The following is a 26986-nucleotide window of genomic DNA, read 5'->3' on the forward strand; positions in this document are numbered from 1 at the left end:
CTGTTGAAAAAACTTCACAAGTTTCCGCGTCTCTCGAGTACCTGCCGTCAGCGTTACGAGCCTCTGCGAGACATCCACGAGCTCCAACGTACCCGCTACGTACATTCTACATGCTTACCACGAGTTTGATTTTTTTTTTAAACTCGGGAGAGCTCTTGGGTAAACTCGCATCGTGGGACAGGGCTATTATATGTTTCAGGTCGAGATTAGACTCTTTATTTTTAGGAACTTTGAAACTTGTAGAATACTAAGAAGTTGTTGGAAATGTGGTGACTTTTTATGCACCACATCAATGTCATCTGTTATTCTTACACTACAATCTTTGCATTCTTGGTTGTGCTTGAAAATGCTGGAGGAAGTGAGCGTGTGAGGCAGCATTTATGGAGAGAAGGAATAGGCGACGTTTCGGGTCGAGGCCCTACTTCAGACTGACAGAGATAAGATAGATTTTTGATTAGTGCGGGTGTCAGGGGTTATGAGGAGGGCAGGCGAACGGGGTTGGGAGGGAGAGGTAGATCAGCCACGATTGGATGGTGGAGTAGACTTGATGGGCCGAATGGCCTAATCCTACTCCTATCACTTATGAGCTTCTGTATAGTAAGATGACTTGGATTCACTTCAAAGAATTTGACCATAGAAGCACTGTAGGTGGTGAAGGAGACTTGTGGGGGGGGGGGGGGGGGGGGGGGGGGGGGGGGGGGGGGGGGGGGGGGGGGAATTAAGACAAACTAAAGACAGCTAAAGCCAACTAAAGACCTAAAGACAACTACAGGTTTACGAGAATGCTCCCAGGAATGATTGGGTTAACTTATGATGAGTGTTTAAGGGCACCGGACCTGTACCCGCTGGAGTTTAGAAGGATGAGGGGGTACCTCATAGAATCTTACCGAATAGTGAAAGGCCTGGATAGAGTGGATGTGGAGAGGATGTTTCCAGTCATGGGAGAGTCTAGGACCAGAGGCCACAGCCTCAGAATTAAAGGACGTTCCTTTAAGAAGGAGATGAGGTGGAATTTCTTTCAACAGAGGGTGGTGAATCTGTGGAATTCGTTCCCACAGAAGGCTGTGGAGGCCAAGTCAATGGATAATTTTAAGGTAGAGATACAGTGCCCTGAAATGGGGGGACTAAGTATAAACACTGCTGTAATTTCTACATGGTGAAACCAAAATGTATGAAAATGGCCTTTATTAACATCTGGCAATGTGCACTTTAACCACATGTGATTTTTTTCTATTATAAATCTCAAATTGTGGAGTACAGAGGCAAATAAATAAATGATGGGTCTTTGTCCCAAACATTATGGAGGGTAGACTCTTGATTAGTATGGGTGTCGGGAGGTTATGAGGGGAAGGCAGGAGAATGAGGTGAGGAGGGAGAGATTGACTAGCCATGATCGAGTGGCAGAGTAGACTTGATGGACCGAATGGCCTAAATCTGCTCCTATCACTTATGAAGTTATGAGCTGATGACACCATTTTTCCACAGGGTGGGAAGCAATTTTTCTGCAGAAAGTATTTCAAGGGCCTGAAAACATGCTAGGCGCTATATAAATGAATTCTTGCTCTTTTGTACCTCTGATCATCCCATGGTGTTCCTATTATTTGTTCCTTTCAGCCTTTTATTCTTTCGTTCTGCCTTTCCTTCCCACAGCGTAACATGACGAGATGTTGCTGGTGTGGCAGCCTCCCTATCAATAATCAAAGAGGTTGTCTCAGCAAGGAAATAAATTGACGTTATACTATACATCAGCATATTTAGTTTCTGCCTGTTCAGGATTAAAGGCAATGGGATTGCAGCAATGACCACACTGTTCCTTTCACACAATAGAAATCCCTTTTCAATTCCCAGACACTCCCAGTCCTTGTACTAATTACAGATTGCAAACTTCAAAGCACAATGGTCTCAAGGAATGTGCGTCTGCTTGTGTGTGCGTGCGAGCGTGTGTGTGTGTGTGCGCACTCCTGTGCCTGTAGGTGCGTGCATGTGCAGGAAGGAATCGCAGATACTGGTTTGCCCCAAAGATAGACACAAAAAGCTGGAGAGTAACTCAGCGGGACAAGGCAGCATCTATATGGACATATACAGGAAGAGATGTATCAACAGAGCCATCTCCATCATCAAGACCCTTACTTCAGATCACATGATAAGGAAGGGTCCTCCCACACGAAACGTACACCCATTCATTAGCTGCAAAACCAGCAGGATGTCCCAGCTGAGTTCTCCTGAACAGGCTGTCCAATCTTTTAGTATGGACTGTGCGGTGTGTGCCAAGTGTCGCGCACAGAACCCCCAACTGCACAGAGCCACTAACCCTCCGTACCGGTCAACGCTGTTAAGGTTTAGTAGCCGTTAACTTGTTCAACATGTAGTTTTTTTTTTTACATTGCATTTTTCAGGACACTGAATGGAGAGGAACTGGTTGAGCAACGTTTTTTTGTTTCCTCTGGGTATGCAAATACTCGGGAAATGACAATAAAGATATACAATACAATACAATACAGCATCTCTGGCGAGAAGGAATGGGGTAATGTTTTGGATCGAGACCCTTCCTCAGACTGAGCATAAGGAAGGGTCTTGACACGAAACGTCACCCACTCCTTCTATCCAGAGATGCTGCCTGTCCCGCTGAGTTACTCCTGAACTTTGTGTCCCATCTTTAGTAGGTGTGTGCGGTGTGTGCATGTGTCTACAGAACATTGAACAGCACAGCATAGCCCTCTGTACATCAACGCGATTAAGGCTCATGCCGTTAACTGTACAACTTGCTCCTGTAAAATACACTTGCATGCTTCAGCACAGGACAGGAGAGGAATAGATTGGGTAGATGCACAGAGTCTCTTGCACAGCAGGTGAATCGAGGACCAGAGGGCATAGGTTTAAGGTGAAGGGTAATACGATTTCATGGAAATCTGAGTGGTAACCTTGTTCAAACAAAGGGTGGTGGGTGTATGGAACAAGCTGCCTGCCAGAGGAGGTAGTTGAGGCTGGGACTATCCCAACAGGAGTACAGGTAGATGGATAGGACAGGTTTGGAGGCATACGGACCTAACGCGGGCAGGTGGGACTAGTGTAGCTGGGACATGTTGGCCGGTGCTGAAGGGCCTGTTTCCATGCTGTATCACTCCACGACAGCAAAGAAAACAAGTTATTGGCATAAAACATCGCATGACACAATTACGAAGAACGGCCTGTCTGTTCCAGTTTCTTGACCAGCCCTTAGCCCTCAAACAATTACTGTTGAAACAAGTAAGATTGTGTATTGTGGTGGCGCAGAGATGCAGCGGGTAGAGCTGCTTTTATACAGCGCCAAAGACCCAGGTTAGATCCACACCTCGGCTGCTGTCTGTGTGGAGTTTGCATGTTCTCCCTGTGACCCAGTGTGGGTTTTCTCCGGGTACTCCTGTTTCCTCCCACATCCCAAAGGTGCTCCGGTTTGTTGGTTTAGGGGGCGGATGAGAAACGTGGAACTGGTATGAACGGGTGATCGCTGGCCGGCGTTGACTCGGTGGGCCGAATGGCCTGTTTCCTTGCTGTATCTCTCCATCACAATGGAGCATGGCCAAAACCAGTCCTCAGCTGTGGTCCACATGGGTGCCAGTTCACTAGAGGTCACTGGATAAAAATGGCAAGTGGAAACTCTACCTTAAATATAAAGGTCTACCAGTGTGCATTTATACCTTCACTAGCACCAGAATCCAATTGCCTGCTCTTTCATTCATTATTTTGTTATGCTATCTTGTTGTGTATGAATTGGCTGACATATTTATTATAACACTTTATTAAAAGTATATTATTAGGTGCAGAGTTCTTTGTTGAATGTGGAGCAGCTGGTTGAGCTCCTGCCTCACGGCGCCAGAGACCCGGGTGCGATCCTGACCTCGGGCGCTGCCTGTGTGGAGTCTGCACGTTCTTTCTGTGACCGCATGGGTTTTCTCCGGCTGCTTCCCAGTTTCCTCCCACATCCCAATGATGCGCAGGTTTGTAGGTTAATTGGCCCTCTGTAAATTACCCCTGGTGTCTCGGATGCAATGGTGGGATGACATAGATCTGGTGGTGAGCGGGTAACCGATGCAAACTGTTTCCACGTTGCATGCCTCGCAAGAAAAAAGTCCCAAGTTCATCAGTATGGTATCATATAGTATTTGGAACCATAATTCCACCCAGTGCCAAGGGCGGCCATGGTGGTGCAGCGGTAGAGTTGCTGCCTCACTGCGCTTGCAGCGCCGGAGACCGGGTTCGATCCCGACTACGGGTACTGTCTGTGCGGAGTTTGTACGACACAAAAATTTTCCCCGTGGCCGCGTGAGTTTTCTCCGAGATCTTCGGTTTCCTCCCACATTCCAACCACGTACAGGTCTGGAGGTAAATTAGCTTGTTGTAAATGTAAATTGTCCCGCAGTGTGTGTAGGATTTCCCGCCTTATGGATAGATTTGACAATTTCTGTACACAACCAGTTCACCTTAACATGTCGGGCTAGTAGTGTGTTCTGACAGCCCACATAATTAAACGGCCTAACAGAGTATTGAGATTAAAGTGCCTTAGGTAGGACAAATCTCGCAGGTCTAAATGCTATTATAAACTTGAGGAAGGTGGAAATAATAAGACTTGATTCATTACTTGGTTTGTGCATTTATTAGAATGTTAGCATCAATGAGTGCTACTTAGTGGATTTTTTCCGCAGATGCTGCCAGACCCATTGAGTTACTCCAAGACATTGTGTTTTGCCCGTGATGTTTAACATGGTCAGGAAACCTGACATCTGATCACAAGGGCAGAGTAATTTAGACTTTATTTTAGAGATACAGCACGGAAACAGCCCCTTTGGACCACCGAGTTCGCGTCGGCTAGCGATCACCCCTCACTATTGTACGCACTCGGGACAATTTACAATTTTACCAAAAAGCCAATTAGCCTGTACGTCTTTGGAATATGTAAGTAAACCATAGCATCCAGAGAAAATCCATGCGGTCACAGGGAGAACGTACAAACTGTGTACAGGCAGCACCCGTAGTCAGGGTCGAACACAGGCCTCTGGAGGTGTGAGGCAGCAACTCTACCGCTGCGCCACTGTGCCGCTCTATGTTCTATGTTAATCATAGGGTTAAGGTTTAAGGCCTCCACAGCTGTCTGTGGCAATGAATTCCACAGATTCACCAATCTCTAACTAAAGAAATTCCTCCTTCGTAAAGGTACGTCCTTTTATTCTGAGGCTGTGGCCTCTGGTCATAGACTCTTCACTAGTGGAAACATCCTCCCCACATCCACTCTAGGCCTCTCACTATTCGGTAAGTTCTCTGTGGGCCGAAGGGCCTGTTTCCCCCCCCCCCCCCCACATCCTTTTTAACTAGTACTATATTATCCCACTTTTGCATCCAACCCCTACATATTTGGTGCAATTTACTGAAGGCAAATAGGCACGTCTTTCGGATGTGGGACTAAACCCACAAGGTCAAAGGGAGAGCGTGCATACTCCACACAGACAGCAGCCGAGGTCAGGATCGAACCCCGGTCTCTGGTGCTGCGAGGCAGCAACTCTACCAGCTGCTCCTCTCTCCTAGCAGTAATGATGGTGACTTCAATGTCAAGCAATGTTGGAAACTGCTCTTAAATGTAGCTTACATGTACAGGATTCTTTGATTTGGATGTGTGGGAAGGAACTGCAGATGCCGGTTTAAACTGAAGATAGACACAAAATGCTGGAGTAACTCAGCGGGTCAGGCAGCATCTCTGGAGAGAAGGAATGGGTCTGAAGAAGGGTCTCGTCCTGAAAAGTCACCCAGAGACTTCTCTCCAGAAATGCTGACTGTTCCGCTGGGTTACTCCAGCATTTTGTGTCGATCTTCTTTGATTCAGATGTAACTGATCCGTGTTTCCTCCTAATCTGAGGGACATTCTTGCCATAGAGGGAGTACAGAGAAGGTTCACCAGACTGATTCCTAGGATGTCAGGAAGATTGTTCCTGATGTTGGGGAAGTCCAGAACAAGGGGTCCCAGTTTAAGGATAAGGGGGAAATCTTTTAGGACTGAGATGAGAAAAACATTTTTCACACAGAGAGTGGTGAACCTCTGGAATTCTCTGCCACAGAATGTAGTTGAGGCCAGTTCATTGGCTATATTCAAGAGGGAGTTAGATGTGGCCCTTGTGGCTAAAGGGATCAGCGGGTATGGAGAGAAGGCAGGTACAGGATACTGAGTTGGATGATCAGCCATGATCATATTGAATGGCGGTGCAGGCTCGAAGGGCCGAATGGCCTACCTAGCCTACTCCTGCACCTATTTTCTATGTTTCTGTGTTTTGGATAAAGATTGCATTGACAGGGATGAAGATCACAAAATAATTGTCAATTTTTGTTAGTCAGTGTGTAGCTGCTCAGAACAATCATCTTTCTTGGACAATCAAAGATATTTAGTTTTGGCAGCAGGCATGGTGGTGTAAGGATGTCAAATAATCACACATCGAACTAAACCTGAGGCATGCCATTTTAAGTGCCATATGCCGATCTATTTTTTCTCTGCCAACTTTAGTTTAATTAGCACCGTGGTGTAAATCTCCAAGTACAATAACAGTATCTGGCTTCACGAAAGGAGAAAAGTCAATCAGAAGCTGCTGTCATTCTTGGCTCACCGCTCAAAGTTTTGCCACTGAGTCAGTAGGTCACAGGTCTAATTCTGAGGCAGTGGCTTGAAGGATAATCTTCCCCGGAACCCCAGCACACTACTGAGGGTGCACTGCACTCATTTTTTGGGATAGGCTATTTTAGTTTAGTTTAGTGTAGTGTAGTTTAGAGATACAGCACGGAAACAGGCCCTTCGGCCCACTGCGTCCGCTCCGACCGGCGATCCTCGCACGCTAACACTATCCTACGCACACTCGGGACATTTTACAATTACACCCGAAGTCTGAAGGAGGGTTTCGGCCGGAAACGTTGCCTATTTCCTTCGCTCCATAGATGCTGCTGCACCCGCTAAGTTTCTCCAGCATTTTTGTGTACCTTCAAATATACAATTACACCAAGCTGATTAAACTACAAACCGGGACGTCTTTGGAGCGTGTGGGAGGAAAGCGAAGATCTCGGTGAAAACACACGCGGTTCACGGGGAGAACGTGCAAACTCCGTACGGACGGGATCGAACCCGGGTCTCTGGCGCTGTAAGGCAGTAACTCTACCGCTGCGCCACCGTGCCGCACAGAGACTGTTAGCCTGAAGAATGTAAAAGAATCTTTAATGTAAAAGAGAAGCATATACCAGTTATTGTTTACATCTAGCGGATAAGAATCTGAGCTTCTCTGCTATATGTGAAGAATACCAGATAGGTTCATGGAGTCACACAGGCCTTTCGGCCCACCTCATCCATGCTGAACCAAAATGCCCCATACAGGGCAGCAGGGTGGCGCAACTGAGAGAGCTGCTGCCTCACAGAGACCCTGGTTCGATCCCGACCTTGGGTGCTGTCTGCGCGGAGTTTGCATGTTTTACTCCTGTGACCGCTTGGGTTTGCTCCGCGTGCTCCGGTTTCCCCCCACATCCTAAAGATGAATGGAGTTGTAGCTTACTTGGCCCTCTGTAAAAGATGCCCCTGGTATGGATGGGTACGCAGGATAGTATAGAACTTGTGCGAACAGGTGATCGATGGTGAGCGTGGACTCGGTGGGCCGAAGGGCCTGTTTCTATGCTGCATCACTGACCAAAGCTAAAACTAAACTTGACTCTCAACTAGCACCCAGAAAATTAAAAAATATTTCTCACAAGCTTTGCTAGGTGGACATTAATTGTTCCAGTTCCTGCCACCCTCACAGTATTGACACTTCAACACCATTTATTGTTTGAGGTATTTTGAATAACTAGGGCAGAGATTCCCAAAGTTTTGATACCCGTGTGCCCCTTCGTAAATTTCCGTAAGCATCTTGTACCCCTCATCACACATCGGACTTACGAAGTTTCTTTGCCCATCTTAGTTGGTCCTTTAGCGATGTCAGGTGGCACACCCTTCTCAGTTTCATTACATCCGTATGGTCCAGATATACCGATGTTTTCTCGTTGTCAGCGGCCGCTTCTATCTTCCTTATTGCTCTCGTTTGTGCGTTTGATACACCCAATTTTTAACCAATGATCTATAATTGAGTATTTACAGGCTAGAAAGGCATTTACCCACAACCATATGATTACTCTTTCTTAAGGGCCTGTGCCACTTTCATGACCAAATTCACGACCTTTTTTACACGTGGACATTTTTCATCAGGCTAGAAAAAATGCCCCGACCTACTTGATGCCACGAGTAGCTACGACTAGCATCATGGCCTGCTACGACCTACCTACGACCTCCTACGACCTTGTGACGACCATGCTGCGCGTATGAGTCAAGTGCAAACTCGGCGGAGGTCATGAATTATGTTGTGAAAGTGGGACAGGCCCTTAAGTCAATGACGCACATGAAGTGTAAACCATTTGGGCAAGTGAGCATGAACGAAAATTTACGAGGTGTCGTGTGGGAGTCTACAAACTACCCAAATGCAGCAGCTATCACAACTTGAGTAGGAGAATTCATACGAAATATGTAATTTATTTGCAAATATATCTGTATAAAATCATTTGTGACCACAGTATTTTTTTCTAAGAATGGATCTATGTTTCAGTAGTACATAGCTGAAAATTGCCGCGTACCGCCTGAAGACCTTCCGCGTACCTCTGGGAGTACGCGTACCCCACTTTGGGAAACACTGAACTAGGGGATAGGAAGGGTGTTAGAAAAACACAACTCATCCAACTGGCCATTAGTTTGGAGTTTGGATGGGAATGGAACCTGACTGAGTTGATGAATAGTGTGGGGAGGAACTGCAGATGTTGGTTTAAACCGAAGATGGACACAAAGTGCTGGAGTAACTCATCGGAGACAGGCTGCGTCTCTGGAGAAAAAGAGCGGGTGACGTTTTGGATCGGGATCCTTCTTCAGACTCCTTCCGTTGGAGAGAGGAGGGGAAGTTCTTCAAAGTAGGCCTACCTTGAGGAGATTCCACAAGGGAGCAGACATTATCTGATCTTTTTGCTTAGCATGCAAAACAAAGCTTTTCCACTCGACCTCGGCACACGTGACGGTAATAAATGTAACCCTAACCCTGACCTCTCTGTAATTTGCACCCCTGTGGAAGTGGGTAAATGAGTCAAACATACTTTGTTAAATGTCATGAGATCACAAAATCATGAGGTGAATAAAACAGGTAGATGCACAAAATCTCTTGCCCAGAGTAGGGGAATCGAGGACCAGAGGACATAGATTCAAGGTGAAGGGGAAAAGATTTAATAGGAATCCGAGGGGTAACTTTTTCATCCAAAAAGGTGGTGGGTGTATGGAACAAGCTGCCACAGGAGGTAGTTGAGGCAGGGACTATCCCAACGTTTAAGAAACAGACAGGTACATGGGTAGGACAAGTTTGGAGGGATACAGACCAAAACCAAGCGGGGGGGGGGCTAGTTTTAGCTGGGACATGTTGGTCTGTGTGGGCAAGTTGGGCCGAAGGGCCTGTTTCCTCACTGTATCACTATGACTCTAAAGGCCCTTGAGCCACATAGTTATGGAGCATAGAACCAGGGTCACTTGGGTCACCTAGTTATGGAGCATAGAACCAGGCCCTTCGGCCCCCCACATCAATGCTGACCCATGCAATGACCATTTTGTGCTTTGCTGGCTCAATTACTCGTCCATATGTTTCTAGAAACTTGTGGAATTAACTTGGATCTAAGGTTCTGTAATTCTTCTGCAATGAGAGGGGATCCAATTGAAACCTATAAGATTGTTAAGGAATTGGACACGCTAGAGGCAGGAAACATGTTCCCGATGTTGGGGGAGTCCAGAACCAGGGGTCACAGTTGAAGAATAAGGAGTAAGCCATTTAGAACGGAGACGAGCAAACACTTTCTCTCGTAGAGAGTGGTGAGTCTGTGGAATTCTCTGCCTCAGAGGGCGGTGGAGGCAGGTTTTCTGGATGCTTCCAAGAGAGAGCTGGATAGGGCTCTTAAAAATAGTGGAGCCTGGGGATATGGGGAGAAGGCAGGAACGGGGTACTGATTGGGGATGATCAGCCATGATCACATTGAATGGCAGTGCTGGCTCGAAGGGCCAAATGGCCTACTCCTGCACCTATAGTCTATTGTCTCTTGTCTATTGTCTTGTCCAAATGACTTTTGGTGGAGAATGAGAGTCAGTCTATGGAGGCGGGAATATCTTGCTTAAATGTTATGTGCCCAGTTCCCACCATTGATTGAAAACTTCAGCAGAATATGTTATTGATGCAGCTGAAAATGACTAAACTGCTTGAAAATCTGCAAGCACTGACTTGTCATGTTAGTTGTTTGTGGAAGAATGATGTGTGATCATGAGATGTAGGTGTGGTTTGACTATGAAAGAAAAAGCCCTTGCCTGGAACATGGCAGCAGTGCGGGAAGGAACTGCAGATGCTGGTTTGTCCCAAAGATAGACACAATGTGCCGGAGTAACTCAGCGGGTCAGGCAGCATCTCTGGAGAAATAGGACTCTCCCACTTCATGGAGTCTGAAGAAGGGTTCCGACCCGAAACGTCACAAATTTCTTTTCTTTCATAAGTTTAGTTTAGTTTAGTTTAGTTTAAAGATACAGCAGGGAAACAGGCCCTTCAGCCCACTGAGTCCACACCGACCAGCGATCCCCGCAAAGTAACACTATCCTACACACACTTGGGACAATTTATACTTATACCAAGACAATTAACCTACATACTTGTTTGTCTTTGTGGAGTGTGGGAGGAAACTGCTGAAGATCTTGGAGATAACCCACGCGGTCACAGGGAGAACATACAAACTCTGTACAGACAGTACCCGTAGTCGGGATCGAACCCGGGTCTCTGGTGCTGCAAGTGCTGTAAGGAAGCAACTCTACCGCTGCGCCACCGTGCTGCCCAACTTGCCCTCACTGACCAACATGTCCCATCCACACTCGTCCCACCTGCATGTGTTTGGCCCATATCCTTCTAAACCTGTCCTATCCATGTACCTGTCTAAATATTTTGATAGTACCTGCCTCAACTACCTCCTCCGGCAACTCGTTCCATACACCCACCACCTTTTGTGTAAAAAAATCATCCCTCGGGTTCCTATTAAATCTTTCCCCCCTCACATTAAACCATGCTCTCTGGTCCTCCATTCCCCTACTCTGGGTTAAAAAACTGTGCATTCACCCTATTTCCCTCACGATCTTATACACCTCTATAAGATCACCCCACTCAGTATGCAGTTGGCTGAAAAGACACCATGTTCATAATAATACATCAGTGACCTTCAATTAGTGCCAATGGGTGCATGGGAGTCTGGCAGCCGTTATATCCTTCACTTCCTTCTCGTCACTCTTGGCAGTTGTGTCATCAGCTGGTTATTTATCCCACTGTCTCGTTAGTTTGGTTCAGTTCAGTTTAGAGATACAGCGCGGAAACCGGCCCTTTGGCCCACCGAGTCCTCGCCAACCAGCGATCTCTGTACACGTGTACCATCCTACACACTGGGGACAATTCAACCTACAAACCTTTGGCGTGTGGGAGGAAACTGGAGCACCCGGGAAAACGCATGCAAGTCATGGGGAGAACTGCAAACTCCGCACAGCCAGCACCCGTAGTCAGGTTCGAACCTGCGTCACTGGCACAATTCCACCATGCCACCCTTTGTCAGGCTTAGTGCCATTTTTATTTCAGAGTTATTCCTGGGTATGTTATGGCACCTTATTATTGAAGTGTCTCAACCTGAAACATCACCTATCCATGTCTCCCATAGCTGATACCTGACCCACTGAATTATTCAGCTCTTTTAAGTTATTGGTTATTATTGTTATAATATTGCCAGATGTACGGAAATGATAGGCGGCAAGGAAGCACAGCGGTCCTTACATGCCAGAGAGCCGGGTTCGAACCTGACCTCGGGTGCTGTCTGTGTGGAGTTTGCATGTTCTCCCTGTGACCGCGTGGGTTTCTTCTGGGTGCTCTGGTTTCCTCCCACATCTCCAAAGATGCACTGGTTTTAAGGTTTATTGGTTTTGTTATAAAAATGTAAATGTCCCTAGCGTTTTGTGTAGCACAGTGTTAGTGTGCAGGGATTGCTGGTTGGCGCGGACTCGGTGGGCCGAAGGGCCTGTTGCCGTGTTGTATCTCTCCACTGAAAAACATTCAGAGATACAAGTCCCAATAGGTAGAGCAAAGGGAAAAATCCCAGAGTGCAGGATATAATTTCAGGAATTTTAGCTGTACATGTCCAGAGAAAATGTCCAATGTCTGCAATTAGGTAGAGACACAAGGAGAAACAACAAACTGCAGATTAAAAAAAGACACAAAGTGCTGGAGTACCCTAGCGAGTCAGGGAACATCTCTGGAGAACTTGAAAAGGCGACGTTTCAGATCGGGATAATTATTCAAACTTCTTCTGTCTGAAGAAGGGCCCTGACCCGAAATGTCACTTATCCGTGTTCTCCAGAGATGCTGCCTGACCTGCTGAGTTACTCCAGCACTTTATATCCTTTCGTGCAAGCCAGCATCTGCAGATCCTTGCTTCTACAAGGGACTGTAGGTGCTGGTTAACAAATAAAATGAGAGCAAGTGCTGCAGTAACTCAGCGGGTCAGGCAGCATCACTTGAGATCATGGGTGTAACGTTTGTGAAGGAAGGTCCTGACCCGAAACTTCACATGTCCACATTCTCCACAGATGCTGTTCGACCCGCTGAGTTATTCCAACACTTTGTGTTTGCAAAGAGGTAGGTAGGAAGATTGGGGCTGCACACTAGCTTGGAGGTGATACATAATACAAGTTAATGTTTAGATGTGTCTCACACAAACATTACTCCAGCATTCCATCTCGTAGTCTGCTTTATTATGATTGAAAGTAAAAGAGAAATATGCAAGTCAAGAATTCAGATTGCCCTGACTAATTGAATGGGGACCTAGTGTAAAGTAATGCCTAAAATGTAATTAAAACACATTTAGGGTTGTAAGCTCTCAAACCTTGTTCCGGTCATTGCAATCAGTGTTGGTTAGTTTGCTTTGGTTTGACTGGTCATTTTCACCGATCATTTGGGTGGCACAGTGGTAAAGTTGCTGCCTCACAGCGCCAGAGACCCGGGTTCGATCTTGACTACGGGTACTGTCTGTACAGAGTTAACTTTGAGTTTAATTTATTGTCACGTGTACTGGAGTGCAGTGAAAAGCTGTTGTAGCGTGCTAACCAGCCAGCGGAAAGGCAATACATGAGTTTGTACGTTCTCCCCGTGACTGCGTGGGTTTTTCCCAGGTGCTTGGGTTTCCTTCCACACTCCAAAGGCGTACAGGTTTGTAGGTTAATTGGCTTTGGTAAAAATTGTAAATTGGCCCTCGTGCATGGGATGGTGTTTGTGTGTGGGGATCACTGGTCGGAGAGGATTCGGTAGGCTTGTTTCCACACTGTATCACTAAACTAAACTAAAGTAAATTTAACCCAATGGATTTGAACACAAGTTTTGTGACATTATCGGGTAATAAAGTCTCCAAAAACATGCAAGTTATTTAGTGCTTACGACAGGGGTAACAGGATTTCCTTGATTTCTTTTTGTTATTTGTTTTTCTAATTTGTTATTCCTAATTTGAGGAAGGACATTCTTGCTATTGAGGGAGTGCAGCGTAGGTTTACCAGGTTAATTCCGGGACGGGACTGCCATATGCTGAGAGAATGGAGCGGCTGGGCTTGTACTCTCTGGAGTTTAGAAGGATGAGAGGGTATCTCATTGAAACATGTAAGCTTGTTAAGGGTTTGGACACGCTAGAGGCAGGAAACATGTTCCCGATGTTGGCGGAGTCCAGAACCAGGGGCCACAGTTTAAGAATAAAGGGTAAGCCATTTAGAACGGAGACGAGGAAACACTTTTTCTCACAGAGAGTTGTGAGTCTGTGGAATTCTATGGCTCAGAGCGCGGTGGTGGAGGCAGGTTCTCTGGATACTTTCAACAGAGAGCTAGATAGGGCTCTTAAAGATAGTCAGGGGATATGGGGAGAAGGAAGGAACTGGGTACTGTCTGGGGATGATCAGCCATGATCACATTGAATGGCGGTGCTGGCTCGAAGGGCCGAATGGCATACTCCTGCACCTATTGTCTATTGTCTATTGTTATTTGCATATATTTTAACCATGCTTCCAACAAGGTGTTTGATGCTCTTGTTGTTATACATTGAGTTTCTGCCTGAATGCCGATTAAATGAATCTGCAATTTTCTGTCAAATTTCCTTGACAGAAGCAACAGGGAAAGAGAAACACATAATCACAGGCAATACAAAGCCAATTTAAAACAGTGTGATACACGAGGCATCTCAACGATTACTCTTCTCCATGCAGTCTCTCTTAGTTTTAATGGAACAGGTCTATTCGACTCTTCCCCAATACAAGGAGATCCTCCTCATAGAAGTAACAAGCTTGTTCTCAGTCCACCCAGGCCTACCTGATCTCCTGGTTGCCAAACACTTTGCTCCCCCTCCCATTCCCTCACGGACCTTTCTGTCCTGGGCCTCCTCCAAATTGGAGGAACAGCACCTCATATTTCGCTTGGGCAGCTTACAACCCTGCGCTATGACCATTGAGTTCTCTAACTCCAATATCTCTCTCTCACCGCCCCCCCCCCCCCCCCCCCCCCACCCTAGTTCTCCAACTAGTTTCACTGTCCTCCTGATTCATTTTACTGTTTGCATGCCCCGTTGTCAACTTCTCCTCAGCCAACAATGAACCATCCTACATTTCCTTCATCGTCATCTGCTATGATCTGTCGTTTTCACTCTTCCATATAGACAATAGGTGCAGGAGTAGGCCATTCAGCCCCGTCGGGCCAGCACCACCATTCAATGTGATCATGGCTGATCATCCCCAATCAGTACCCCGTTCCTGCCTTCTCCCCATATCCCACGACTCCGCTATTTTTAAGAGCCCTATCTAGCTCTCTCTTGAAAGCATCCAGAGAACCTGCCACCACCGCCCTCTGAGGCAGAGAATTCCACAGACTCACCAATCTTTGTGAGAAAAAAGTGTTTCCTCGTCTCCGTTCTAAATGGCTTACTCCTTATTCTTAAACTGTGGCCCCAGGTTCTGGACTCCCCCAACATCGGGAACATGTTTCCTGCCTCTAGCGTGTCCAAACCCTTAACAATCTTATATGTTTCAATGAGATTGCCTCTCATCCTTCTAAACTCCAGAGTGTACAAGCCCAGCTGCTCCATTCTCTCAGCATATGACAGTCCCGCCACCCCTTGTAAACCTACGCTGCACTCCCTCAATAGCAGGAATGTCCTTTCCCAAATTAGGGGACCAAAACTGCACACAATACTCACATGTGGTCTCACTAGGGCTCTGTACAACATCTCTGTTTTCCCTCTCTTCTTTCTCTTGACCCGAAACGTCACCCATTCCCAAGGGGAATGGGAGTCTACGACAGATGGGGGAGGAGTTGCCCAGTACGATAGCCTCAGGGAAGAAGGATCTCCTGTGGCGTTCTGTGCTGCATCTTGGTGGAACCAGTCTGTTGCTGAAGGTGCTCCTCAGGTTGACCAGTGTGTCATGGAGGGGGTGAGCTGTATTGTCCAGGATGCTCCGCAGTTTGAGGAGCATCCTCCCCTCCCAAGACCAACCTCCCATGAATCCAACTCCAACTCCACCCCCAGGACGGAAGCAGGACTTCCCGATGAGTTTGTTAATCCTGGTTGGCGTCCAGCAATTTGCGTCTATCTTTGGCAGAAATCAGCATCTGCAGTTGCTTGTTTCCACCTTGATCCACTTGACCCTTCCAATCTGCCTCTGCACCCCATCATGTGAGAAGCACGATGTTTCTGTTGCTACCTTGCTTGGTGAACCCATCACTTCGATATGTTATTTCTAACGTTGGCCCCATGGACGGAGATTCTGCTGAACATCAGAAGGAATTCTGGATTTCAAAAACCCAATTTCTTTAACTCCGAAGCAGAAGATGTCCTACTGTCATCCACCACCCTAATGCCATATCATTCTCCCAACCTGCTCACTTCCTCAGTGACTGAACCGTGCTTCGCCCTCCGTACCACTAGATCGGATACAACTGAAGTATTTTAAGAGAATTAATTTGAAGGGTTTGGGGAAAAAGCTGGGCCCTGGGCTGAAAAGCGGCACGCACACCCCCATCCACATTAACGGGACGGAGGTGGAACGTGTTTCTAGCTTCAGGTTCCTGGGAGTCAACATCTCCGATGACCTCTCTTGGACCCACAATACCTCAACTCTGATCAAGAAGGCTCATCAGGGTCTCTTCTTCCTGAGGAGACTGAAGAAGGTCCATCTGTCTCCTCAGATCCTGGTGAACTTCTACCGCTGCACCATCGAGTGCATCCTTACCAACTGCATCACAGTATGGTATGGCAACTGCTCTGTCTCCGACCGGAAGGCATTGCAGAGGGTGGTGAAAATTGCCCAACGCATCACCGGTTCCTCGCTCCCCTCCATTGAGTCTGTCCAAAGCAAGCGCTGTCTGCGGAGGGCGCTCAGCATCGCCAAGGACTGCTCTCACCCCAACCATGGACTGTTTACCCTCCTACCATCCGGGAGGCGCTACAGGTCTCTCCGTTGCCGAACCAGCAGGTCGAGGAACAGCTTCCACCCAGCGGCTGTCACTCTACTCAACCACGTACCTCGGTGACTGCCAATCACCACCCCCCCCCTCCCCGGACACATTATTATTTATTCAAATCGTTTGCTATGTCGCTCTTCCAGGGAGATGCTAAATGCATTTCGTTGTCTCTGTACTATACACTGACAATGACAATTAAAATTGAATCTGAATCTGAATCTGAATAAGTTAAAAGGTGTTGAAATCAGGTGAGTTGATTTGAGTTGTATTGAGTTGAATACACATCTTTGGGATGTGGGAGGAAATCGGAGCACCTGGAGCGGTCAGTGGTCACGTGCTCACACGTTATAGGAGTAGAATTAGGCCATTCGGCCCATCTCCGGCATTCAATCCTTGCTGATCTCTGCCTCCTAATTCCTGCCTTCTCCTCATAACCCTTGACACCCGTTCTAATCAAGAATTTCTCTATCTCTGCCTTAAAAATATCCACTGACTTGGCCTCCACAGCCCTCTTTGGCAATGAGTTCCACAGATTATCGACCCTATGACTAAAGATCACGGGGGGAGAATGTGCAAACTCCAGGCACAGATAGCGCCCGAGGTCAGGAATGAAGCTGGGGCCCCTGGCGCTGTGAGGTGGTGGCTCTACCAGGTGCTGATAGTTTGTGCACGATCAGACCGGCACGCCGCTCAGGTTCCCCGCCCCCGTGACCAAACTGAAGCATTTGCTTCAAAGCCACAATCGTTAAAGATTGCCATTGTTAATTGAGTGAAGGAATTTCTCGTCCGCCCCAGGGCGGCTGCAATGATAATCTTTTTATTTTTGACTTGTGACATTTGTTACGCCCCAAATAAAACAAAAATAGGTGAAACATTTAAATGGCATTGCGGACCAAGAGGAATCGTACACAGAGCACAAAGTGCTGGAGTAAGTCAGCAGGTCAGGCAGCATCTATGGACGTCATAAACACATGATGTTTTGGGTCTGGGGACGGGTCTCGAACCAAAACATCACCTAGTCATATCCTCTACAGATACCGCTTGACTCTCTGATTTACTCCAGCACTTTGTAGACTATGCAAGATTTTACCATCTGCAGTTGTTTGTGTATCTCATGAGAATTGTATTCTTGCAACACTTTATATTCCTTAGAACACAGAACATAAAGACAGGAATGGGTGACGTTTTGGGTCGAGACCCCTCTTCAGCCTGTCCCACTGAGTTACTCCAGCAATTTGTGTCTACCTTTGATTTAAACCAGCATCTGCAGTTCTTTCCTACACATAAAGTCACAGCACAGGCTGGCATGGTGGCGCAGCAGTAGAATCGCTGCCTTACAGCGCCATAGACCCGGGTTCCATCCTGACTGCAGATGCTGTCTGCGCATAGTTTGCACGTTCTCCCCGTGGCTGCGTGGGTTTTTCCTGGGTGCTCCGGTTTCCTCCCACATTCCAAAGACGTGCACGTTTGCAGGTTAATTGGCCCTCTGTAAATTGCCCCTGTTATGTAGCGCAGATCTAGTGTAAGGGTGACAAAGGTAGACAAAAATGCTGGAGAAACTCAGCGGGTGCGGCAGCATCTATGGAGCGAAGGAAATAGGCAACGTTTCGCGTCGAGACCCTTCTTCAGACTGATGTGAGGGTGGGGGGGGGGGGGAAGAAGAAAGGAAGATGCGGAGACAGTGGGCTGAGGGATAGCTGGGAAGGGGAGGAGAAAGCAGGGACTACCTGAAATTAGAGAAGTCAATGTTCATACCGCTGGGGTGCAAACTGCCCAAGCGAAATATGAGGTGCTGCTCCTCCAATTTACGGTGGTCCTCACTCTGGCCATGGAGGAGGCCCAGGACAGAAAGGTCGGATTCGGAATGGGAGGGGGAGTTGAAGTGCTGAGCCACCGGGAGATCAGGTTGGTTATTGCGGACCGAGCGGAGGTGTTGGGCGAAGCGATCGCCAAGCCTACGCTTGGTCTCACCGATGTAGAGCAGCTGACACCTAGAGCAGCGGATGCAATAGATGAGGTTGGAGGAGGTGCAGGTGAACCTCTGCCGCACCTGGAAAGACTGCTTGGGTCCTTGGATGGAGTCAAGGGGGGGAGGTAAAGTGACAAGTGTAGCATTTCCTGCGGTTGCAAGGCAAAGTGCCAGGAGACGGGGTGGTACAGGAGGTAAGGGACGAATTGACCAGGGAGTTACGGAGGGAGCGGTCTCTGCGGAAAGCAGACAGGGGAGGAGATGGGAAGATGTGGCCAGTGGTGGGATCCCTTTGGAGGTGGCAAAAATGTCGGAGGATTATTTGTTGAAGGTGAGGACAGGGGGGACTCTGCCCTTGTTACGAGTGGGATGATGGGAGTGAGAGCAGAGTTATGGGGTATAGACGAGACCCTGGTGAGAGCCTCATTTATAGTCGAAGAGGGGTACCTCCGTTCCCTGAAGAATGAGGACATTTGCGATGCCCTGGTGTGGAACACCTCATCCTGGGAGCAGATGCGGCGTAGACGGAGGAATTGGGAGTAGGGGATGGAGTCCTGACAGGAAGCAGGGTGGGAAGAAGTGAAGTCCAGATAGCCATGGGAGTCAGTGGGTTTATAGTGGATTTCGGTGAGTAGTCTGTCACCTGCGATGGAGTTGTCAGTAGACTAATAAGGGTGATCATTGTTTGGCATGGGCTCGATGGGCTGAAGGGCCTGTTTCTATCCTGTATTTTTAAACTAAAGTTAAACTTATCTGCCCATTTCACCTAAATTCATTTCATTTATATGTGTTGAATGTTGTTCACTTGAATAATTGAACAGACAAAAGTACAACACAGGAACAAGCCCTTCAGCCCACAATGTCTGAGCTGATCACGATGCACCTATCCAAGACCCCTTCAAACTTTGTCATTGTATCTACCTCCACCACCTCCTCTGCCAACACCTTGTTTATATGTTCCTTAAAACATAGGATATGTTGTATGTTCTAAAACATAGGGTGACACGGTGGCATAGCGGTAGGGCTGCTGCCTTACAGCGCCAGAGACCAGGGCTCGATCCTGACTGCGGGTGCTTGTCTGTACGGAGTATGTTCATTTGTACCTTCTCCCCGTGACCGGCGTGGGTTTTCTCCGAGATCTTCGGTTTCCTCCCACACTCCAAAGACGTACATGTTTGTCGGATATTTGCCTTGGTAAAAATGTAAAATTGGCCCTGGTGTGTGTAGGAATAGTGTGTTAGTATGTGGGGATCGTTGGTTGGTGTGGACTCGGTGGGCCGAAGGGCGAGTGTCCGTGCTGTATCTCTAAGCTAAAACACACAAAGCCTTCCAGATATGCACCATTTTCGTTACAATATCATAGTTTAGAAAAGTCCACCAATACGCAGAAATTTTGCCCCAAACTAAATATAAGAAATTTCCTCCCTGAGATCAGTCTGAAGAAGGGTCCCGACCCAAAATGTCACCCATCCATATTCTCTTGGAAAATGGACAAACGCCTGACCAGCTGAGTTACTCCAGCACTTGGCGTCCTTTCTTGTAAGCTAGCATCTGCTTGTTTGGATGATGAGCATCTGCTTGTTTCTCCTTCTCAGGAAAGCACAGCACGGGTACAGGCCCTTCAGCCGCCAATGTCCATGAGGCCAGAATAAACTAATCTCCTCTGCCTAAATATGATCCATATCCCTCCACTCCCTGCATGGCCCTGTTCCTATCTAAAAGCCTCTTAAACCCCAGCTTCCCCCCTGTCCGCCCATTCCAGGCACCCACCAACCCCTGTGCAAAATAAACTGAGATGCTGATGATATAGTGTACGAAGCAAAGCTGGTGATGTATTTCTTTCAGTTAACACGGGTTACAGTTTAAACTAACAAGGGACCCGGACAGGAAATATAATATTGAATTAATGTGGTCTTAAGTGGGCCCAGGACTGAACCACACTGTTACTCAGGCTCGTTCAACAGAAATAAGTGATTGTATTCGGGTCGCTGTGAGATATTCAACGTATATTATGTTGTAAAATGTAAATTAAGCATGATGGGATATGACACCATGTCTGGAGCGGGATAAAACGCTTTGGGAATACAGTACTATTATTACAATTTGCAAAACCCTTGGATAAATCCAGCCAGCGGTTGTATAATTGGTTATTCAATCCCGAGCCCTGTTCACAGCCTAGGCCAGGAGCAGCGAGGTGGCTTTGCCAAGTGGAGTCAATGTGCCGACTGTGTTCGGGCAAGAATTGGAGCCTGCCTTTTTCCTGTGGGCTCCTTTACACCATGTCTGAGGCTGGCTGCAGGACAGTGGCTCTTTTGTTAGCCAGGGCTGACTTATTCTGATCTCTTAAATGCCGGCTGCTAGCTCCACAAGTACGAGATAATAGACGCGGGCGGGAGGGAGAGAGGAGAGGGGAGGGGTGGTGAAGGGGTAAAAGGGTCGGAGGCGACTTCTGATACCTGGTGTGGACGGGGCGGGAAGCTCGCCGTTAAATTGTCCACTAGGCCCCAACACCTCCATGGGAAATATTCAACCCTGTAGAACCCTGTGGGGCAGCGGTAGAGTTGCTGCCTCACAGCGCCAAAGACCCGGGTTTGATCCTAATCATGGGTGCTGTCTGTGCAGAGTTTGTTTAGTTTAGTGCGGCACGGTGGCACAGTGGTAGAACTGCTGCCTGACAGCACCAGTGTCCCAGGTTCAATCCTGTCTGTACAGAGTTTGCACATTCTCCCCGTGACCACGTGGGTTTTCTCCGGGTGCTCCGGTTTCCTCCCACACTCCAAAGACGTGCAGGTTTGCAGATTAAATTGGCTTCAGTAAATTGCAAATTGTCCCTCGTGTGTAGGATAGTGTCGTGTACAGGGTGAACGCTGGTCGACGTGGACTCAGTGGGCCACAGGGCCTGTTTCCATGCTCTAAAGTCTCTCTAAAGTCTAAAGTCAAAAAACAGTGCTGTAGTAACTCAGTAGGTCAGGCAGCATCTCAGGATAACATGGATAGGTGACGTTTTGGGGCAAACTGAAGAAGGGTCCTAATCCTAAAACATCACCTATCCATGTTTAGTTTTGTTCAGTTTAGAGATGCAGCGTAGAAACAGGCCCTTCAGCCCGCGCCGAACGATGACCACCCGTATACTAGTTCTCTCCGATACACCAGGGACAATTTACAGAATCAAATCAACCTGCAAACCTGCACGTCTTTGGGATGTGGGAGGAAGTCGGAGCACCCGGAGAAAACCTATACGGTCACAGGATGAACATGCAAACTCCATACAGACAGCACCCGCAGTCCGGATCAAACCTGGGTCTCTGGCTCTCTGAGGTAGCAACTCTACCCCTGTGCCACTGTGTTGCCCTGCCGTGTGCTCCAGGGATGCTGCCTGACCCGCTGAGTCACTCCAGCACTCTGCAGTTCCTCGATTCTCCATTTAACTCGGTGTTGTCTTTGAATAGGATAGGGATTGCAACATCTTTTTAAACTCTTATTATCTACAATACAATACAATACAATACAATTTAATTGTCATTTGGACCCCTTGAGGTCCAAACGAAATGACGTTTCTGCAGCAATACATTACAAACAAATAGACCCAAGACACAACATAATTTACATAAACATCCATCACATCGCTGTGATGGAAGGCCAAAAAAACTTATCTCTCCACTGCACCCCCCCGGTGTCAGAGTCAAAGTCAAAGCCCCCGGCTGGCGATGGCGATTGTCCCGCGGCCATTAAAGCCACGCCGGGTGATGCAAGGTCGCACACCGGGTTCTTGATGTTGGAGCCCCCGGCGTGCGCTCGCAGAGTCCCGCGGCCATTGCAAGCCGCGCGGGGCGGTGCTGTGAGGCCCCGCTCCAGGAGCTCTTCGACCCCGCAACTCGGGCGGGAGAAGTCGCGTTGCGGGAGCCCTGAAAAGCGGTCTCCCTCCAGTGACCCGCGGGCTCCCGGTGCCGCCGTCCGCCAGACCCGCAGTTGCAGCCTCCGAATCTCCGGAGGTCGGGCCGCAGCAGCAGCAGCGCTCCACCACTGCTCCGCCCGCTCCGGACTCAGCCAGCTCCATGACGGTGAGGTGAGTCGTCGGCACCAGAGTCCCCCGGTCTTCTCCTGTTGGAGGCCGCTCCTCGTTGCAGCCCCAACGACAACGGAGACTCGACAAAGTAAAGGTCGGGTCTCCCGTGCAGGGAGAGATTTAAAAGTTACCCCCCCCCTCCTCCCACCCCACCCCCAGCCCCCCACACACACACCCCAACAAAAAATAACACAAACGACATAAAAACATAGACAAAAAATAATAAAAACGCAGACGGGCTGCAGAGGCCGCTGCTGACGAGAGTTGCGCCGCCTATCGGAACTATCGTGCACACGTCTCCCCAGCTGAAAGCGTAAACCACTTGGTGTGGCACACTTTACCATTCGTTCCTGCAAGCACTAGTGATGCCTTAACAAACCCAGCCTCTGCTGCAGGGAGTTTCAAGCCTCCTACTCAACACCGGCCAAACTTCCAACACAAAATGATTTGTTTTTTTTAAATAAATCAACCTGGCCTTTGATTATCGTATGTATTTTACAAGAACTTTGAAACTGGACGGGTACAAGATGGCGCTGGGAATGTGGCAACTCTTGCGAACTGCTTCAGTGCAATCCAATATTCTTAAGGGCCTGTCCCACTTAGGCGATTTTTTTAGGCGACAACAGGCGCCACATGGTCGTGAGTCGTCCGCTCAGTCGCCCAAAGAGTCGTAGCGTCTTTCTAGTCTCCGCTGGATTTTCAACATGTTGAAAAATGTTCGGAGACAGTCAGCGACAGTTGGTTTGACGCCAATGAGCGTAGCTTGACTTCTCCTGACATAGGTTCTATCATAGGTTGTCGCCAGGTTAACGTAGGTTGCCGCTGGTGCTGACTTCGTTTTTTTTGTTGTTGTTAAAGTAAAGATTCTATTTCAAATTTTATGTCGTGGGGGGGTCCAGTAGCCGGTTTTTTTCGGTGACCTGCTACGACCATGACAGTCGCCGGAAGTCTAAAATAGCCTAAGTAGGACAGGCCCTTTACACTCTTGTGCTTAAGTATTGATTGTGCTGATGTGTCCGGAGATTTAAACTGAGCTGCATGCAAAAAGGAATTACACTTTACCTAGGGACATGTGACAATAAAATGCCATTGAACCATTGTAATGGTGTTTCAATGAAGGCAGGGTGGCACTGGTTCACCGGTCTTTAATCTGTGAATAACTAATGTATCGAGATCAAGCTATTTTAAAATCTTTACGCTGGAATTTAATTTTTCTGATCTTTTAACTTCTTCAATAATCCGAGAAAGGGCAGCATGGTGGCCCAGCGGTAGAGTTGCTGCCTTACAGCTCCGGAGATCCAGGTTCTATCCTGACTACGGAGTTTGTACATTCTCCCCGTGACCTGCGTGGGTTTTCTCCGCGATCTTGGGTTTCCTCCCACATTCCAAAGACGTACGGGTTTGTGGGTTAATTGGCTTGGTATTAATGTATATTGTCCCTAGTGTGTGTAGGATAGTGTTAGTGAGCGGGGACCGCTGGTTGGCATGGACTCGATGGGCCGAAGGGCCCGCTTCCGAGCTGTATCTCCAAACTAAACAGATACAATATTGGAGAAACAAGGAACTGCAGCTGCTGGTTTACAAAAAAAAAGACTCAAAGTGCTGGAGTAACTCAGCGGCTCAGGCAGCATCTCTGGAGAAGGTGACGTATCGAGTATCCCCCAAATTCTCTGATTATTGAAGAAGTTAAAAGATCAGAAATATTAACCTCCAGCATGAAGTAAAATGGCTTAATCTTGATTGAATGGAGAATATTAGACATTAGACAATAGACCATAGGTGCAGGAGTAGGCCATTTGGCCCTTCGAGCCAGCACCCCCATTCAATGTGATCATGGCTGATCATCCCCAATCCTGCCTTCTCCCCATATCCGCTATCTTTAAGAGCCCTATCTAGCTCTCTCTCGAAAGTATCCAGAGAACCTGCCTCCACCGCCCTCTGATTGCTTGCTTCACATCCCTCACTCGGGCACTGAGAGGGGTTTGCTGACGCAGGCAGTTTGGAAGGACTCTGTTTCTTGAATTGTTTCTGAAACGACGCTGCTAATGGCTGGAAGCTTTAAACAAAGAAACATGGTAGAAATCAAAGATAGGCACAAAAAAGCTGGAGTAACTCAGCGGGACAGGCCGCATCTCTGGAGAGAAGGAATGGGTGACGTTTCGGGTCAAGACCTTTTTCAGTTGGAAATCCCCGGCATATCTCTGGGAATAATCAAACCTGTTAGTGAATAATATTTTTCACACAAAGGGTGGTGGGTGTATGGAACAAGCTGCCAGAGGAGGTCGTTGAGGCTGGGACTATCCCAATGTTTAAGAAACAGTTAAACAGGTACATGGATAGGTCAAGTTAAGAGGGATATGGACCAAGCGCAGGCAGGTGGGACTATTGTAGCTGGGACATTGTTGGCTGGTGTGGGCAAGTCGGGCCGAAGGGCCTGTTTCCACACTGTATCACTCTACGACTCTATATGACTGTTTAACAGCAAGTTGTGTTACCGTACCGCCCGGGCCATTTGTTGTTCAGTTTCAATGTCAGAACACGGGCCATTGCTTCGGCCCATTGTTCGCGAGTGTCAAAGCACCTGTTGGGATGATGGCAGGGTTTTGCGCGGGACAGCTGCTAACAGCTTCTCCCGACTGCCTCCCTCACTTCAGCAACTCACAGCTGCACCTCCAATCCTTTAGCAGGCAGGCCCGAGTAATGTAAAAAAAAAAAGCCGAGCCTGCTCTTCCCTCTAAAGCACCATCGGAAGTTAGCGAGAGTAGAAGTCACTGCGGAATTTGAAGCTGGGAGAAGAACGAACGGCTCACCGATCAAGGGTAGACACCACGACTTTAGCCCAGTGTGGAAGGCCTCGCTCGTTAAGGCCGCTTTTAGGACTTACTGCAATATCCCTCATCAAGTGACTTGGCATCAACTTCACATCTCAACTCTTTCGATCCGCTGGAACAAACGTCAAAATATCCTCCTTTATGTCCGTGCTATTATATCCAGAGGGGAAACCTGCAAAGGCCGGCCAGTGAACTGCCGAGATGGTTGCTCTCCAGAAACCTAGACAATCGTAGCACATGACAACAGTTTCATTGTTTGCGGTCAGGCTAATGATTTTCAAAGAGCAGATGATTAAATAATTCTTATCTGGTTTTTTATTTTTACGATTAGACGCATGGACAGTGAGATGGGAAGTGATGCTTTATTGTGCAGCTGAACTTTGCATGGGCTTTTGTGGCAGATTAAACCTCTCTTTGAAAAAAAATCTCTCTCCGCGTTTGCCCCCACCAGAAACTCCGAGCATCGAGAAGCTGTTATCAAAGGACTGGAAGGACAAGCTTCTCGCCATGGGATCAGGACACATCGGGGAGATTAAAGGTTGGGTAAATGATCAATTCAATTTGTCCTTGCTCCCTCTCCCTGCTTCTGTATTTGTGCTTGTGGCCGACCTGAATATGTCTCTTGTCATTATTTGTTGTGTTGTGTGTGTGTGTGTGTCTGTGTTTGTGTGTGTGTGTGTGTGTGTGTGTGTGTGTGTGTGTGTGTGTGTTTACTTCTCCGTGCCTGTGTTTGTGTGTGTGTTTGTGTATTTGTGTGTGGCTTTTGTTTGAGTGTGTGTGTGTGCCTGCATGTGTGTACGTGCGTGTGTCCATGTTTGTGTGTGTGTCTGTTTGTGTGTCCCTCTGTGTATCTGAGTTTGTGTGTGAGTTTGTTTGTGTGTATCTCTTTTGAGTGTGTGTGTGTGTGTGTGTGTGTGTGTGTGTGTGTGTGTGTGTGTGTGTGTGTGAATTTGTGTGTGTGTGTCTATGTTTGTGTGTGTGTGTGTGTGTCCATGTATGTTTGCGTGTGTCTGAGGTTGTGTATGTGTCTGTGTGCATGTGCGTGTGAATTTGTGTGTGTGTGTATCTATGTGTGTGTGTGTGTGTGTGTGTGTGTGTGTGTGTGTGTGTGTGTGTGTGTGTGTGTCCGTGTATGTTTGTCTGTGTCTGAGATTGTGTGTGTGTGTGTGTGTTGTCCGTGTATGTTTGCCTGTGTCTGAGATTGTGTGTGTGTGTGTGTGTGTGTGTGTGTGTGCATCTGTGTGGTCTGTGTGTGTTTAAAGAAAGTAACTTGACTGTAAACCGAACAGGATGCAGCCCACTGAAAATAACTTTGAATGGCAAGATATTTTTGTCAGGCCTCATAATTTGTTTTTGCAACATCACAAAGCCATCTCATGTCATATTTGGGCAAGGATCTGGCTCAGTAGTTCTGACGATAAGTCAGGGATTTTCTCCGGAACCTGGTTTGGTCTCTGCTTCTTCATTAAAGAGCACACAGTGGCAATTCCTGTAATAG

General features: G+C 47.7%; 1 protein-coding gene across 11 annotated transcripts in view; it reads left to right on the plus strand.

Moving 5' to 3' along the window:
- sox5 (SRY-box transcription factor 5) overlaps nucleotides 1–26986 on the plus strand; it is a 398924-nt gene that overhangs the window by 214086 nt on the left and 157852 nt on the right. For all 11 annotated transcript variants that reach the window (XM_055652833.1, XM_055652831.1, XM_055652834.1 and 8 more), the window contains one exon: nucleotides 25940–26026. In XM_055652833.1, coding sequence (XP_055508808.1) covers nucleotides 25940–26026 — 87 coding nt within the window. The remainder of the gene's footprint in view (nucleotides 1–25939; nucleotides 26027–26986) is intronic.

Source organism: Leucoraja erinacea, chromosome 22 (assembly GCF_028641065.1).
Source record: "Leucoraja erinacea ecotype New England chromosome 22, Leri_hhj_1, whole genome shotgun sequence".
In the NCBI taxonomy this organism is placed as follows: domain Eukaryota; kingdom Metazoa; phylum Chordata; class Chondrichthyes; order Rajiformes; family Rajidae; genus Leucoraja; species Leucoraja erinaceus.